This window comes from Phaseolus vulgaris, chromosome 10 (assembly GCF_051622355.1).
Source record: "Phaseolus vulgaris cultivar YP4 chromosome 10, ASM5162235v1, whole genome shotgun sequence".
Classification (NCBI taxonomy): Eukaryota; Viridiplantae; Streptophyta; class Magnoliopsida; order Fabales; family Fabaceae; genus Phaseolus; species Phaseolus vulgaris.
In genome coordinates this window covers 9,889,478-9,905,555 of record NC_143507.1, presented here as the reverse complement: position 1 = coordinate 9,905,555, position 16,078 = coordinate 9,889,478, and the positions used below count along the sequence as shown (strand labels likewise).

General features: G+C 32.2%; 1 protein-coding gene across 1 annotated transcript; it reads right to left on the bottom strand.

Moving 5' to 3' along the window:
• Nucleotides 1–8,757: 8,757 nt before the first annotated feature.
• LOC137818715 (protein PIN-LIKES 3) lies at nucleotides 8,758–15,557 on the bottom strand. The gene is made up of 10 exons (XM_090296578.1): nucleotides 15,011–15,557; nucleotides 14,736–14,815; nucleotides 14,505–14,629; nucleotides 12,989–13,110; nucleotides 12,032–12,262; nucleotides 11,122–11,229; nucleotides 10,527–10,627; nucleotides 10,357–10,409; nucleotides 10,070–10,255; nucleotides 8,758–9,058 (listed from the first exon to the last, which is right to left on the bottom strand). The coding sequence occupies exons 1-10, from the start codon at nucleotides 15,143–15,145 to the stop codon at nucleotides 8,934–8,936; spliced, it is 1,266 nt and encodes a 421-aa protein (XP_090152704.1). The 5' UTR covers nucleotides 15,146–15,557; the 3' UTR covers nucleotides 8,758–8,933.
• Nucleotides 15,558–16,078: the final 521 nt, after the last annotated feature.

Below are 16,078 nucleotides of genomic sequence, written 5' to 3'. Positions count from 1 at the left end.
AAGTGGCTAAAGCAAGGGGATCTTAATACAAAAATTTTCCACTCGTCGGTTAATTGGAGAAGGGCAAGGAATCAGTTGCATGGGGTTTATGTTAACGACATTTGGTGTGAGGATAAGGAAGTGGTCAAGGACAAGGTTCGAGAGTTTTTTGCATACAGGTTTGTTAAGAACGATGTTTGTCAGGTGCGACTGGATAATGTTAGGTTTTGTTCCATTTCGGGCCCTGACAACAATATGTTGATTGGTGATTTCTCTAAAGAAGAGATTACGGCAGCGGTGTGGAGTTGCGATAGTTCTAAAAGTCCTGGCCCTGATGGTTTCAATTTGGGTTTTATAAAATTCTGCTGGGAAATCATTAAAAAGGATGTGATGGCGGCGGTGAAGGATTTCTCGGTTAGTGGTCATTGGCCAAGAGGTACAAATGCTTCATTTCTTTGTTTAATACCAAAAGTTGAAAACCCTCAGCGGCTCGATGAATTTCAACCTATCTCCTTAGTCGGATGTATGTACAAAATCATTTCTAAGGCGTTATCACTACGATTGAAAAAGGTGATTAGTAAAGTTATTGACGTCAGACAATCAACTTTTCTTGAAGGAATGGGGTTGTTGGACAGTGTGTTGGTAGCAAAAGCGGTCATAGAAGAGTATAAAAGAAAGAGGAAAAGTTGTGTCTTCTTCAAAGTCGATTATGAGAAGGCGTACGACTCAGTTAGTTGGGAATTTATTTATTATATGCTAAAGAGGTTGGGCTTTTGCGAGTTATGGATTCGATGGATAAAGGGTTGTTTAGAATCAGCGGTGGTTTTTGTTCTTATGATCGGTAGTCCAACTAAGGAATTTTTGCCTAAGAAAGGTCTCCTTCAAGGTGATCCATTAGTCTCGTTTCTCTTTCTTATCATGGCAGAAGGGTTGGTCGGGGTGTCAAGGATGGCTGAAGAAAAGAAATTGATTGACAGTGTGGAGATTGACAGGGATAAAGTGAAGGTTAATATGTTACAGTATGCAGATGATACCTTGTTCTATTGTGAAGCTAACACAAAAAACATTTTTAACATTAAGGCAATCTTGCAATGCTTTGAACTTTCCTCTGGGCTTAGGGTTAACTTTTTGAAAAGCAGGATTGGCGGAACAAGGGTGAGTCAGTTTCTGCTTCGGAGTTTTGCAGCCATTCTTAATTGCGATATGATGGTTTCCCCTTTTGTTTACCTGGGTTTGCCTGTTGGTGGGAGTTATAAGCAGGGGGGCGTTTTGGAATGGGGTTGTTGAGAAAGTTCAGGCTAGGCTAAGCAAGTGGAAGGGAAAGTGTTTGTCGATGGCAGGGAGGGTTTGTTTGATCAAGTTTGTTCTATCTTCCATCCCGTTGTTTTTTATGTCGTTATTTAAAATGCCTTTTGGGGTGGTTGATAGGTTGGTGAGGATTCAAAGGAACTTTCTCTAGGGTTGGGGCGCTGAAGGGAGGAAGATCACTTGGGCTTCTTGGAAAAAGGTATGTATGCCTCGCGAATTCGGGGGACTTGGCATCGTTGACTTAAAGCTTTTTAACTTGGCTTTGTTAGGAAAGTGGATTTGGAGGTTGGGATCGGATAAGGGAGGTATTTGGAAGGAAGTTCTTGTTTCTAAATATGGTGGGTGGAGAAGTTTGAGAAAGGATGGTAAAAGCAACATATGTTCTCTGTGGTGGAAAGACCTGAAGAAGGTTTGGGCTCCGGAGGAGTGGGGTAGCAGTTTTGAAGACGGGGTCAAGTGGAAAGTCGGCGATGGAAAGGATATATCTTTCTGGGAGGACAGGTGGCCGGTGGTGGCGCACTGAAGAGAGTATTCTCGAGATTGTTTTCTATTTCTTCGACTAGAACTGCTAGGGTGGCTGAGATGGGGGTTTGGTCTTATGGCTTGTGGGTGTGGGATCTCACCTGGCGTAGACCTTTCTTTGACTAGGAGAAGCCTTTGGCGGACGAGTTGAGCCTGGCTTTACTTGAGGTGAGGCTGGGTTCGGGAGAGCCGGATAGGTGGGTATGGAAGGAAGGGGGTGATCAGGAGTTTTCAGTTAACTCTGCTTACTCTCTAGTCAAGAGGGATTGCGAGGCAGATTTCTCTCCAGTTTTCAGTAAGTTATGGAGAATAAGATTGCTACTAGGGTCAATTTGGAAAGGCGTGGGGTGTCGGTTGAAAGTTCTTTATGTTGTCTGTGTGGGAGGGAGGAAGAGACTTACCGTCACTTGTTTTTCGATTGTAGTTTCGCTTGGAAGGTTTGGAGTTTTTGTTTTAGATGCTTGGGAGTGTCGTTCGTGTCTCGCAACGATCCGTTGGCAAATTTTTCCCAATTCAGGATGAATACGTGCTCTGAATCGATTAATGACTTGTGGAGCACAATTTGGGTTGGAGTGGTGGAGGAAATCTGGCTTCACGGAAACTCTATTATTTTCAAAAGGAGGGTGGCCGACGTGTCTAAAGTATGTACTTTGATGCAAGTTAAGGTTCAGTCTTGAATTTTTGTAAAACTTGGCTCTGCTACGGTTTCCTTTTCCTGTTGGTGTTTGGAACCTTTGGAATGTATGCGTTTGGTTGCTTGATGTAGTTTAGGGTATTTAAGGACAGCGCTTTTCGTCTGTTGGTTTGGCAAACATTGTTAGATGATTTCTGTATGTATAAGGGTTGATCCACCCCTAAAGTGATTCGCATTTATATATTTATTATTGCTGATAAAAAAAAAACTTAATAGAATTGATAAAAAACAAATATTTTTAACTAAACATAAGTTTACAACAAATATTAAATTAAGTCAAAACTACATTGACCTCAACATTTTGCAATTCAACTGTTTGAACTTTTATTTATTTAAACTATTTTTATGAATTCCCTTATATTATAAACACTGATTAAGAATAGTTTTTTACTAAACTAAAACTAAATTTATAATAAATTAAACTTATCAACGATTCAACAACAAATTACAAGATTAATTTTAAGATACATACACATAGGAAAAGTCACAACATTTGTTCAAGAGATTACACCATATATATATTCATATATATATATATATATATATATATATATATTCACCAAATTTAATACATTGTTGTCATATCCGATTCCACCAAATCTTAAGAATGTAGCAAGATCTCACATTTTTAAATCTTTCAATCATCTTACAATTTAATCACAAAATATAGGTATACGGTAAATCCTTACAACTCATAAGTAAAATTTGAAACTAAAAGATACTAAATCATCAAAAAGATTTTTGAGTCTACAACTATTCATGATGTTCGTGATGGATCTTAAAGGTTAACATTTTTAACTATTCTTATTCAACTGCTACATGCAAAAACCTAACTATCCAAATTTATCATTCCATTGCCAAATTATAACATTAATTTAAGGTTAAAACTATACTAGTTTCCCTTTTAAGTTAATTTTTCTTGAAGGGGGTGATGAATTAAGAACACACAAAAAAGTTACTAAATCACTTCAAGAATGAAACTTTTGGCACCCATAAAACATTCATAAAATCAAACTCCAATTTCGAAAGTGTTGGCACCCAACAAACATGTGCATGGAGAACTACGAAGACAATAGAGAAAGGTTAAAACTTGTTGGTACAAGGCTCTCTATTGTGATTGAAAACTAACGTGAAATTTACTAAGAGAAACTTGAGAGAGTTTGAAAGTATTGAAGTTGGGAATTTTATTAATCGAAAACAGAGCATTACAACAACAACGTAATCTCAAGTAAAATCAATCTCTATATATTTTTTAGTTTTGTTTACAACCTCTATTTATAAGCAAAACTAATCTAACTAACTCTAACAACTTCTTACTGTCAATGCCGCAACAGCATGGAGTTAGTTACAAGGCTAACAGAAAACTACGCTTCAGTAGCACAACCATCAGAGTCTGATCATGATAACTTGCACTACAACAACACACCTCCTAGTACAAGTTATCCAAGCTTTCCATTCCCATAAGCTTCTTCAATTCCTCAAACCTCACTCTCTTAAGAGGTTTGGTCAGTATGTCAGCCAACTGAACCTCGGTTCTACAATGCTCCACATCAAGCTTGTCTTCATTCACTTGTTCTCTAAGAAAATGATACCTCCTCTCAATGTGCTTGCTCCTGCCATGGCTAACAGGGTGTTTTGCAAGATCAATTGCAGACTTGTTATCAATCAGCAGCTTCACCTTGGTACTGTCACAAATCCTCATTTCTTCCAATAGCATTTTGATCCACATAGCTTGACAAGCAGCATATGATGCAGCTACATACTCTGCCTCACACGATGACAAAGCTACCACATCCTGTTTCTTTGAGCTCCAGCATATCAATGCCTTCCCAATCATGAACAAATACCCAGCAGTAGTCTTCTTATCATCCACATCACCTCCCCAGTCAGAATCTGAATACCCCAAAACTTCAATTTTCTTCAAATTGTTTTCACTTGGCATCAACACGCCATGATCAGTAGTTCCTCTGATAAACCTCAAAATTCTCTTGACTGCAAGCAAGTGGCATGACCTTGGCTGTTCCATGAATCTGCTCAATAACCCAACACTATGACTGATGTCAGGTCTAGTGTTGCACAAGTATCTCAGTGAACCAATGATCTGTTTGTACAGTGTAGCATCTACAAGCTCCCCTGGTGATTCTCTGCTCAGTTTCAAACCAGTCTCCATAGGTGTAATAGCTGGATTGCAGTTTGCCATTTTGAACCTCTTCAAAATGTCTTCAGCATACTTCTTTTGATGAAGAAAGACCCCTCTGTCAGTGAATTTAAATTCCATCCCTAGAAAATATGACAAATTTCCTAGATCACTCATCTCAAATTCCTTCATCAGCATTGACTTGAACTTCATATTCTCTTGCTCATTTGCACCTGTGATCAGTAGATCATCCACATAAAGACATAGGATTATATGATCAGACTTACTAGAGCCCTTCACATATACTCCATGTTCTGAAACACACTTAGTGCATCCTGCCTTTATCAGAAAACTATCAATCCTCTTATTCCAAGCTCTTGGAGCTTGTTTCAGCCCATACAGTGCCTTCTTGAGCCTATACACCTTGCTCTCTTGACCCTTAACTTCAAAACCTGGTGGCTGCTTCACATAGACTTCCTCTTCTAATGGACCATTCAAAAATGCAGATTTTACATCCAGTTGATGCAAATTCCATCCATACTGTGTTGTTATTGCTACCAAAATCCTGACAGTCTCTAGTCTAGCTACTGGTGCATATACCTCATTAAAGTCAATACCTGCCCTCTGCAGAAACCCCTTTGCTACCAACCTTGCCTTATACTTTGCAATCTCACCATTTGGCCTCAGCTTCAGCTTGTAAACCCACTTTACATCAATTGCCTTCTTCTCAGTTTGTGACACAAGTACCCAAGTCTTATTCTTCTCAATAGCTGCCAATTCCTCTTTCATAGCATCTAACCAATTTGAATCTTTCATTGCTAATTCGAGATTTATTGGTTCTGATTCAGCTAACATGTTTTCCTCAAGTAATTCACCCTCTTGGCCTATTGCTTGATCAGGAAACACATCATACTCTGTCAATCTCACTGAAGGTACCCTTGTTCTAATTGATCTTCTGACCGCTGGTTGTTCAGGTCCAGTTTCAGTACCAACCCTGATAGGATTCTCTTCAGCATCACAGTCATCAAGAGTGGCTCTAACTGTAGGTGGTACAATTTCTCTCTGTGTTGAATTTTCATTCCAGCACCAGCCTCTTGCCTCATCAAATTGTACATCCCTACTCTTAACCATCTTGTGATCTGTTGGTGAATACAATTTGTAAGCACCAGTTGAGTGATAACCAACGAACACCATTGTTTGACTTCTATCATCCAACTTTTTTCTCAATTGTTCTGGTACATGTCTATAGCACAGTGAGTCAAACACCCTAAAGTGACCAACACTTGGCTTCTCACCAGTCCATGCTTCATAAGGTGTCACACCTTGCAGCTTCTTTGTAGGACTTCTATTCAAAATGTACACTGCAGTAGCAGCAGCTTCTGCCCAGAACCTCTTTGGCATTCCTTTTCCATTGAGCATACTTCTAGCCATATTCATTATGCTCTTATTCTTCCTCTCAGCAATGCCATTATGTTGTGGTGTGTATGGAGCTACAATCTCATGAATTATGCCCTCATTCTCACAGAATTTGGCAAATTCAAGGGAAGTGTATTCACCTCCACCATCAGTTCTCAATTTCTTAATGCTACAACCACTGTCATTCTCAACAAGTAGCTTAAATTTCTTGAACTGTGGAAGGTGTCACTCTTTTTCTCAACCATATATATCCACACATGTCTAGTGTACTCATCAATGAAAGTGAGAAAATAGTGATTACCTCCAATAGATTGAGCCTCCATAGGACCACACAAATCAGAATGTACAACTTGCAATTTCTGTGATGATTTCATGGGTAAATCATGCTTGAATGCCTTTCTTGCAGACTTAGCAATGCAGCATTCTTTGCAAAGTTGTCTTGGAACCTGAATTTTAGGAAGACCAGTCACCATACCCTTTGCATTCAACATGCTCAGGTTCCTAAAATTCAAATGGCCATATCTATGATGCCATGTCCAATTCTGATCATCAGCAACAGTGGTAACAAAACATTTGTGATCAATCATGTTAATGCACACTTTGAAGGTTTTGTTACTTGACAGTGGAGCTTTAAGAACCAATCTCTCTTTTGAATCAAAAAGCTTCATTTTGTTTATCCACCATCTTCACTGTATAATTCTTCTCAAGTAATTGACCAACACTAATCAAGTTACTCTTCATGCTTGGCACATACAACACATCTGTGATGATAGCCTCTTTGCCATCCTTCCTCTTCACCATGATGCTTCCAATGCCCTCAGAATTCACTTGACTATTGTCTGCAAATCTGATTCCTCTAGAACTAGATTCATCCAGATCTACAAACCAACCTCTGTTTCCAGTCATGTGGTTGCTGCAACCTGTGTCTAGGTACCACACATTTGATGTGTCATCATCCAATTGTGTTGTAGCCATCAACATTGCATCATCTGAGTCACTTTCTGCCAGCTGAGCCTCATCTTTCCCTTGATTGTTTGATCCTCTACTTGGACAATCTCTTGCATAATGACCATACATCTCACAACAAAAACATTGTACCTCATTTAGATCCTTCTTCTTTGGATTCTTACTACTAGAAGCACCTTTGTTCTTGGCATCATTCTGATTCTTTGAACATTTGTTCTCAGATTCAGTATTACCCTTCTTCTTTTTCCACTTCTCTTTGTTCTTCTTGAACCATGAAGCCTCATCTTTGACCTTCTTGGTGAATTTTGCTTGCAAAGCCTGATCTGTTCCCTTCTCTGTTTTCCTCTGCTTCAGCCTCATCTCATGAGCTTCCAGAGTAGCTTGTAACTCCTCAAGCTTCATAACAGAAAGATCCTTAGACTCTTCAATTGCAACTACAATGTGATCAAAATTTGCAGTTAAGGCCCTCAACACCTTCTCAATCTTCTGCAAACCAGTGACCGTTTCACCACATGTTTTCATCTGATTGGTCAAGACTACCAATCTTGAAAAGAATTCTGATATGGCTTCACCTTCTTTCATATTCAACACCTCATACTGCTTCCTCAAAGCCTGTAACTTCACCTTCTTTAACTTTTCATCACCTCCATAGAGCCTTTTTAGAGTCTCCCATGCTCCCTTCGCCGTTTCTTCCTCAATGATCTTCTCAAAGACATTACCATCAACGCATTGATGTATGATGAACAAAGCCTTTCCATCTTTCTTCTTCATATCATGATGCAAGGTTCTTGCAGCCTCATTGGTATCTGCTGCCAATTCTGCAACTCCATCATTCACAATTTCAAGCACATCTTGAAATCTGAATATGACCTTCATCTGCGCACACCACCGATCGTAATTCTCGCCTTTGAACACCGGAAGATTCGCTGGAAATTGGGAACTCGTCGTACTTTGATTTGCCATTGCGGAAATTGGATCTTAACAAATGCTCTGATACCAGTTTGTTGGTACAAGGCTCTCTATTGTGATTGAAAACTAACGTGAAATTTACTAAGAGAAACTTGAGAGAGTTTGAAAGTATTGAAGTTGGGAATTTTATTAATCGAAAACAGAGCATTACAACAACAACAACGTAATCTCAAGTAAAATCAATCTCTATATATTTTTTAGTTCTGTTTACAACCTCTATTTATAAGCAAAACTAATCTAACTAACTCTAACAACTTCTTACTGTCAATGCCGCAACAGCATGGAGTTAGTTACAAGGCTAACAGAAAACTACGCTTCAGTAGCACAACCATCAGAGTCTGATCATGATAACTTGCACTACAACAACAAAACTTAAATAAGATGCGATTTAGCTTAGATTCAAAAAATTTGATTTTGATTTTGGTAATAAGGAGAAGAAAATGAAAGAAGAATATTAAAAGAAAAAGAAGGGAGGAATCAATCAAAAAATGATTTAGGTTGAATAAATAGGAGACGAATATTTCTATTTACACCTCCTATTCGCCAAGTTTACCTAATGGTTCATACCTTTTCTGCTAAAACTCAGAAAAAGTTCAAACTTATTCTTTCTAAACACATTTATAATACCACTCTCCCTAATATTCACACTTTTTTTCTTTTATGTTTGATAAATTATCACATAAATTTTGTACTTTGTATGAAAAAAATATATTTTATTAAATATATTTTTCGCAATTATTTGAGTATATATCTCTGAGGCATGTATGAGCAATTCACAATAAATAAGTAACTGCAATTGAATTAAGAGCATGATACTACAACAAATTATACAACATAGTTATATCTGTTTCAGCCATCATCTATTACAAATTGTTTGTGTCTTTTGGATGTGCAAATTGTTGTACAATTTGTTGAATTATTTCTTGTCAATAAGAAATATAACTATAATACAAGCCATATGAAGAATGTGCACCAGAGAGTAAGGGACACTGCAGCAAAGGAATAAGTTGCAAGCATAATAATTGAGCATTCACCTTTCCCAGATCCAAACAATTGAGTAGATGTACCTGAACCAACCACAGAATAAATAAATATATATATATATATATATATATATATATATATATATATAGTTTGCAAGTAATTAAGAATAATAAACTATACACACAGATGAATAATGAACTGATATATAGTTGAATAGTAAGCAACATGTGTATTTAATTAAGGATATGTGTATGGACAAATGAGTGTATAAATTGAAGGCATATTTAAAAATGTATACTGTTTTTTTCTCAGTGAATATCAAATTAAGTTGAATACCCAGACATTTTATTATTGATTTATATTTATAAAAAATTATAAATTCATAAACCAAGTTCATTAATTAAAAAGTTGAGAATTAGTAAAATTTATTATTTTTATATATTTTAGCCAATAAGTATATTTAATAAATTTATTGGCTTTTATTTCACAATAAATTATTCAGTCATAAATACATTGGATTTTATTTCACAATATATATAATAAATTTTAACTAATTTATAAAAAATTAAAAGAAAGTCAATTGATTTAGTTCAAAAAAATAAAATATTAAATTTGTTATATATATATATATATATATATATAATATTAAGATACATTATTTCACTTTTTTAGCTTATTAACTAATGTGTGATAATAATGTTTTTCAACTCTTACAAGATAGAAAATAAGTTCTTGTTTACTAATTTATATTATTTATTTTTTATTGAAATATAAAAATTAGAAAGTAATTAAAAGAATCTTAATTTAAAAGTAATTCATGTAAAAGGCAATTTCTCAAAAAGAACAGTCTTATATGTAGTATTATGATATAAAAACAAACTATGTTTGAAAACAAAATACAATTTTTTTTTAGTAATTTCTCAATTAGAAACATAAAAAATCAGTAGAAAAACTTCCAGAAACATTTTTCATTTTAGCTTTATATATCCAAACAGATTGTATATAACTTTTTTTTTTCTGAAACACTCCATTTGATGAACATGATATCTAGAAAAATAATAAGAAATGGTCATTAAATTTGATGAAGAACTTACTTATAGCCACTGCTGGTGGAAGGGCAAATTGAAGCAGTAAAACAAACTCATACAATGGATCATGGTGAATGAAGCCAAAATGAACAGCACCTTTAACAGTGGCTACTCCTAGAACTGGCAATGCAATGTTTCTAATTATAATGATGCCAAAAATAAGTGAAAACTTCACTCTGTCTCCTTTCAAACCTGAGAAAAATCATCAAAATTATCATTTCCAAATGGAACTATAAAAAGTTTATCTCACACTGCAAGAAATGAATTAGACAAATTTGAAAAATTAAAGTTACCTTCAAGAAGATTTGCCCCAACCAATATGGTCATTGCTGGGAGGCATGCATTCCTATAAAGCAAGGAAAGTAATAGAGAAAGAAGAATTAGATAAGGTATTGTTTTTCTTCTTCTTTTTTTTAACTTAGTATACACAAATGATGGTGTTTAGAAGTATGATGATGCTTACCCTATCATAATTATAGAGTCTTGAATCACATAGAGAGGAGCATTTCCACTTACTATTAAATTTCTAAATTGAGGAACTACTCCAATTATCAATCCAATCACCTGCACACACAAATGGAATTCAACATAACAACTAACAAAATTTAAACATAGTTAATAACTAAAACTTTGATAATTATGATAATTAATATTATATATTAATTTAAAAATTATTTTATAAATTTTATACACTAATGTTATTATTCTTATTTTTTTAGTGTGATTGTACTTCAGTCTACCACTTATATGCTTGAACGTCCCGTTGTGCTTTCTTCGCGTACTTTAATTGGGTTTTGAACCCAGTGGATTGTATGAGGATGGTTGTTTAATGTTTTCCTGTGATTAGTTTGGTTGTTCCTTAGATAATCAGATAGGTGTTTCTTGATAAGAGTATGGTAAGATGTTTTGCTCTTTATGTATAAGGGTTGGACTATCACTGAAGTAGTTCCCATTTATTTATTTTTTATAACCGATAAAAAAAACTCATATACTTGAACAATAATGGATGAAAAAATAAAAAATGTAGAGTGAAAAAAAAAAGAAAACTATTCACATACCGCTCCAATCAATGTAGGAGGAAAAACTAGCTTCAAGTTGCTCCATTTACTTAACATCTTTAGGTATTGTATTACCTTCTTCTCTAAAATATTCAACATAGTAACCATCTGAAAATATGTAATGCAAAAAACACCAATCATTCATTTTTATTCCATTCAACCCTAATAATAATTTTTTATTATTAGGTTTAATAGTACTTCTAATCTCCATATTTTTTTTATGAGTAAGTAAATTAGAACTTTATCTTTTTATACTACTAGAAAATCATTAAATAAAAATTAAGTTTTAGAGAAAAAAAATAATAATCAGTTGCTATAGTGATTAATTATATATTATTTTATAGATTACAAAAATGATTGATATCTAAATTAGTTTCTATTATTGATAAATAGTTGCTAAATAAAATCTTGGTAGCTAATTAGATACTAATTTAGAAACTATTTATAAATAAATAAAAATTAATTTAGATGCTAATAATTTTTTTAGTATATAAAATAGTATCCAATTTAGTCAATATAACAACTAATTATTTTTTGTCTCTAAAATTGGTTCTATTGAAATATTTTTTTAGTGTTATCTTTAAATACTACTTGTGCAAAAGTTTTACTAAAACAAATTTATTTTTCAATAAATATATTATTTCTATTTGACTTGTGAGAAAATTAGAAATAAAAAATAATCTTTTATTAAAATAGAGAACATAAAACAATATTTTCTTACAAATAAAAAAAAAGTTAAAACTATAGTTATTTTAGAATATATATGAAGTATTATATTATATTAAAACTTGGATAAATACCATTGATTACTTAAACCTTTTTAAGTTTTCAAAATTATAAAGTGTTGTGATTTAAAAAAGAAATGTAACCCTAATGACCCAAACATCAAATGCAACAATGTTCTACATACCTTCTTTTTAGCTTCTGGCACTGCATATGTTTCAATTTCATGTTGATCACAATTGTTAGTATGTGATCTATCCCCATTTTCACTGTAATTTGAAAGGGTTTTTTCACCACTCTCTGATGCAAATGTTGGATTTTGAGTGATTTGATCAACTTTCTCCTCATTGCAAATCTCTTTAGGTGAATATATGCGTACAATGTTGTATGCAAAAGACCATACTAAGATGGATGCTAGCTGAAAAGGAAAAAAAAAATATGGTGAAAAAGTTAAAATAATTTGTTATGTGATGCAAATCGATAATTAGAAACACACCTTTTTTTAATTATTAAATAAAATTCATATAAATCTAACATAAATGCCACTGAATTAGTTCTTATATGATAAGTCCTTTAATAATAAATAATACACTTACTCAACCTAATTATAAACTGAAAAAAAAATTAACTATTTTTTTATCAAAAAAAAAAAGTTAAAAATATTCTAACATCAAGTTCATGAGATATCATTGGTAAAGTCAATTCTCGCATTCGAGGTATTGTCTATTATAGAAATCAATACTCCGTCACAGTTTTATCTTTAAAAGACATCTTGATGAGTTAAAAAAGAAAACAAGTATATAAATTATCATTAATCTCAAACTCCTGAAGGATGTAGTACCAAAAAATTATATTTTTCTATCAGACTTTAGGTCATTTTAAAAGAAAATATATTATTATTTTTAAATGAAATTAGTAATTAAATGATAATATCTTTCCTATTTTTATATAAAAAAATGGCAAATAATGGTAGAAATCACACTATTAGTATCATTTGTTTCTTATAAAATATTAACTAATAATCTTCATGATTAACATAAGCAATATTGATTGATTTTGCTTATAATTAGGTTGGAGGAATACTAAAAAAATGAATTATATGAGAAAGTTAATTTGCAAATAATGTTGGAAGTTGGTATCATACTGCCAATGAGAGTGATGCATATGCCATTCCATTTTTGTAACAAACGGTCTCATCTCCAAATGGATTGCTTTTCTCTCTGCAAATGGCTGGAACCACCATTAGAGGCAAATTTCCAAGATTTCCTGCACACATCAAACTTCAAATAATGTCACACACATTAAAGGATTCTTATATATCAATGATATTTATCAAACTTGCACTTATTAGTTTTTTATATTGAAATTGTTAATTTGACTGCTTGAAAGTGAGTGTAGATTAAGCAAAAAAAAATTATGAAAAAAAATCAACTTTGAATATTCTAATACTTTCATGTTTTTAACTTTCTCATCAATCAATAATTAGTACTTTTTTTTTATTTACCCTTTTGAAAATGTGACTTTACTCACTTTACAAAAATCAAATCTAACATTTTTTTTTTGTAAAGAAAATATAAATTATTAATATCATAGACCTTATCTATAGTTATCTTGGTTCATATATGTAAGAGTCTTTCAGAAAAGAAGATTGTTTGTTTCTTTGTACTACTATATTAGAATGTTCCCTTATATTAATTCTTATCAAAATATTTATCTACTCTATGACTTAGTCTATGTATTAAAAAGATTAGGTTTATATTTTTTAAACTAAAAAAATAATATTTTAATTTAAACTTTAAAAAATTGGTATGTTTATTTAATAAATTATATTTTGAAATATATTGTATAAATAATATATATATATATATACAATGAATTTTATAATAAAAGTATAATTTTAAATTTTAAAACTATCATATATAGGGCTTCAACTGTTATATATCAATCCACTCACTTATAGGTTAATAAAAAATTCATTATTTTATTCAATGTAAATGTCATAGTTGTATAACATAAAAGAAGAAAGAATAAAATTTCAATAATTAAAATAAATAAATAAATATACTATTTTTAATAATTTTTAAAATTATACATTGTCAGTTCATAAAACTTAAATTTAATATTATAAATGATCAATTAAAATCAGTTTTATCTGATTAATTTAGTATTTAAATTTTAATTAAATAATTAAGATATATCTTTAAAGATTGAATTTTTAATATTGAGAGAGGTCAGCCTATTTAATTGCTAGTAGCACAATAATTAAAGATAACTATACCATTGTTCAAACATTTGTTAAATTGAAGCTTTTTATTTTTTTATAAAAATTACAATATTAAGTATTATTATAAAGCTTAATATCTTAATTAGAACTTGACTCACACCTCCAATTTCAACCATCATCTACCACCATAATATAAAAATATTATTAAAAAAATAAAATATAAATAAATATGAAATTTAGGTCAAAACTCATATAATAAAACTTAAGAAAAGTGATACTTATTATTTTTTTGGATTACTTTATTTCATTTTTTAATTAATTATTTTAGTTTATAAAACATTTTCTCATCTATTTCATTATGTGACATGATGAAGACCTATTTATGTTTAGTGTGTATATCCCTTATTAATATAAAAAAAAAAAAGTTTGTTCATACCTACAGCACAGCATCCCAACACAAGACCTTTAAGATGATAAGGAACTTTTGTTATTTTAACAAGTAACCATCCAAGTGCTGTCCCAACAACAACTGTGAGAACAATACAAAATGGCATGAACCACCTGCATAATCATTCATCAACTTAAATCATATTTACTTTTATCAAACCCATCAAAATGGAGAAATTTTTATTTTGAAGATCACTGTGAAAACAGAAAACAAACTTACAGTGTAATCAAACCCCTTAGAGTCATGGTACTTGCCAGACTGCTACAAGCAAGAGCAGGAGAAAACACAAAATACACCAGCTGTAAAGAAACTCAAGTATTATATAGCATTTCTAAATTTAGATTGATATATTGTGATCTAAATTCAAAAACAAATCTTACAGTTACTTATCAAAATCAAGAAAATTTACTTTCATGTTTAAAGACAGATAAAATGCAAAGAACAAGTATTCATGAGGTTGATACTGAGATATGTTTGAGTTAGAAGAAGCTTACAGTGTTCATGTTACTGATGGCAGTTTCACTGAGTAAGTCGAATCTTTTCATAGCAAGGAAGGAGCCAAGAACAGTAATCAACAGTACTTTAAGATTTGGCATTAATGCAATCACAAAAAGCCTCAATATCTCCATGTTGGTTTTTCCACTTTCTACAAATCAAGTTCTGATATGTGGAACAAGTAGAAAAAAAAAAACATTAATCTCAATGTAACAAAAGTTCTCTTTCTCTTACTCAAATCTGTTATATGAATTTTCCTTCAGCTAAAAAAAACACAAGTGATTCATATTTAAGTAAGTGAAACAAAATGTTATCAGAAGAATAATTTATCTTACACAGAAACTAAGCATCCCAGTTAAAAAGGAAGTATATAATCAGAATTTGCATCATCAAAGTTCTATGCACAGATTTGTACAATAAAAACACATAAGAAACAAAACAATGAATATATTGAAAATAAACATAAATTCAAAGAGAAAATGTTTTTGAAAGAATGAACTCATCTTTCTTCAGAATCCTTCTTCCTTCTTCTTTCTCCTTTTAGCTGTGTTTCAATGTGTTTGATATGTGGTTTTTATACACTTTCAATGCTGTCTGAACCTATCTATTCTGTGTCTATTCTGTGTTTAGCAACCCAACTCAATCAATCACCCTTTTTTATTTTCTGTGTTCAACATATTCACATGTGATTTTTCCTTCATTCGATGCATATCATCACCATTGTTACCTTGAAGTGCCTCCAAGTGTCATGGATTTTCCTACATTGCAGACAAATAAGTGGACACCATGCAGTGGTTGCTGATCTTACATTGAAAAGTGAGTTTTGATGAAATGAAAGAAGAATTGATTTTGTTTAGTATCATTGTGTTAGTTCTCATATTAATCATTCTGGTTAAATTCTAAACTTCAAAGATTGATAATCTTCTGTAATGACAGATTTTAATTGTTGGAGGTTCTATGTATGATTAGAAACTCGGGTGTTAAATTGAGTCACAAGTAGAAAATTTGTGTTTTTATTCATAAAAAAATTTCATAATTAATTGAAAAAAAATTATTAGAAAGTTGTA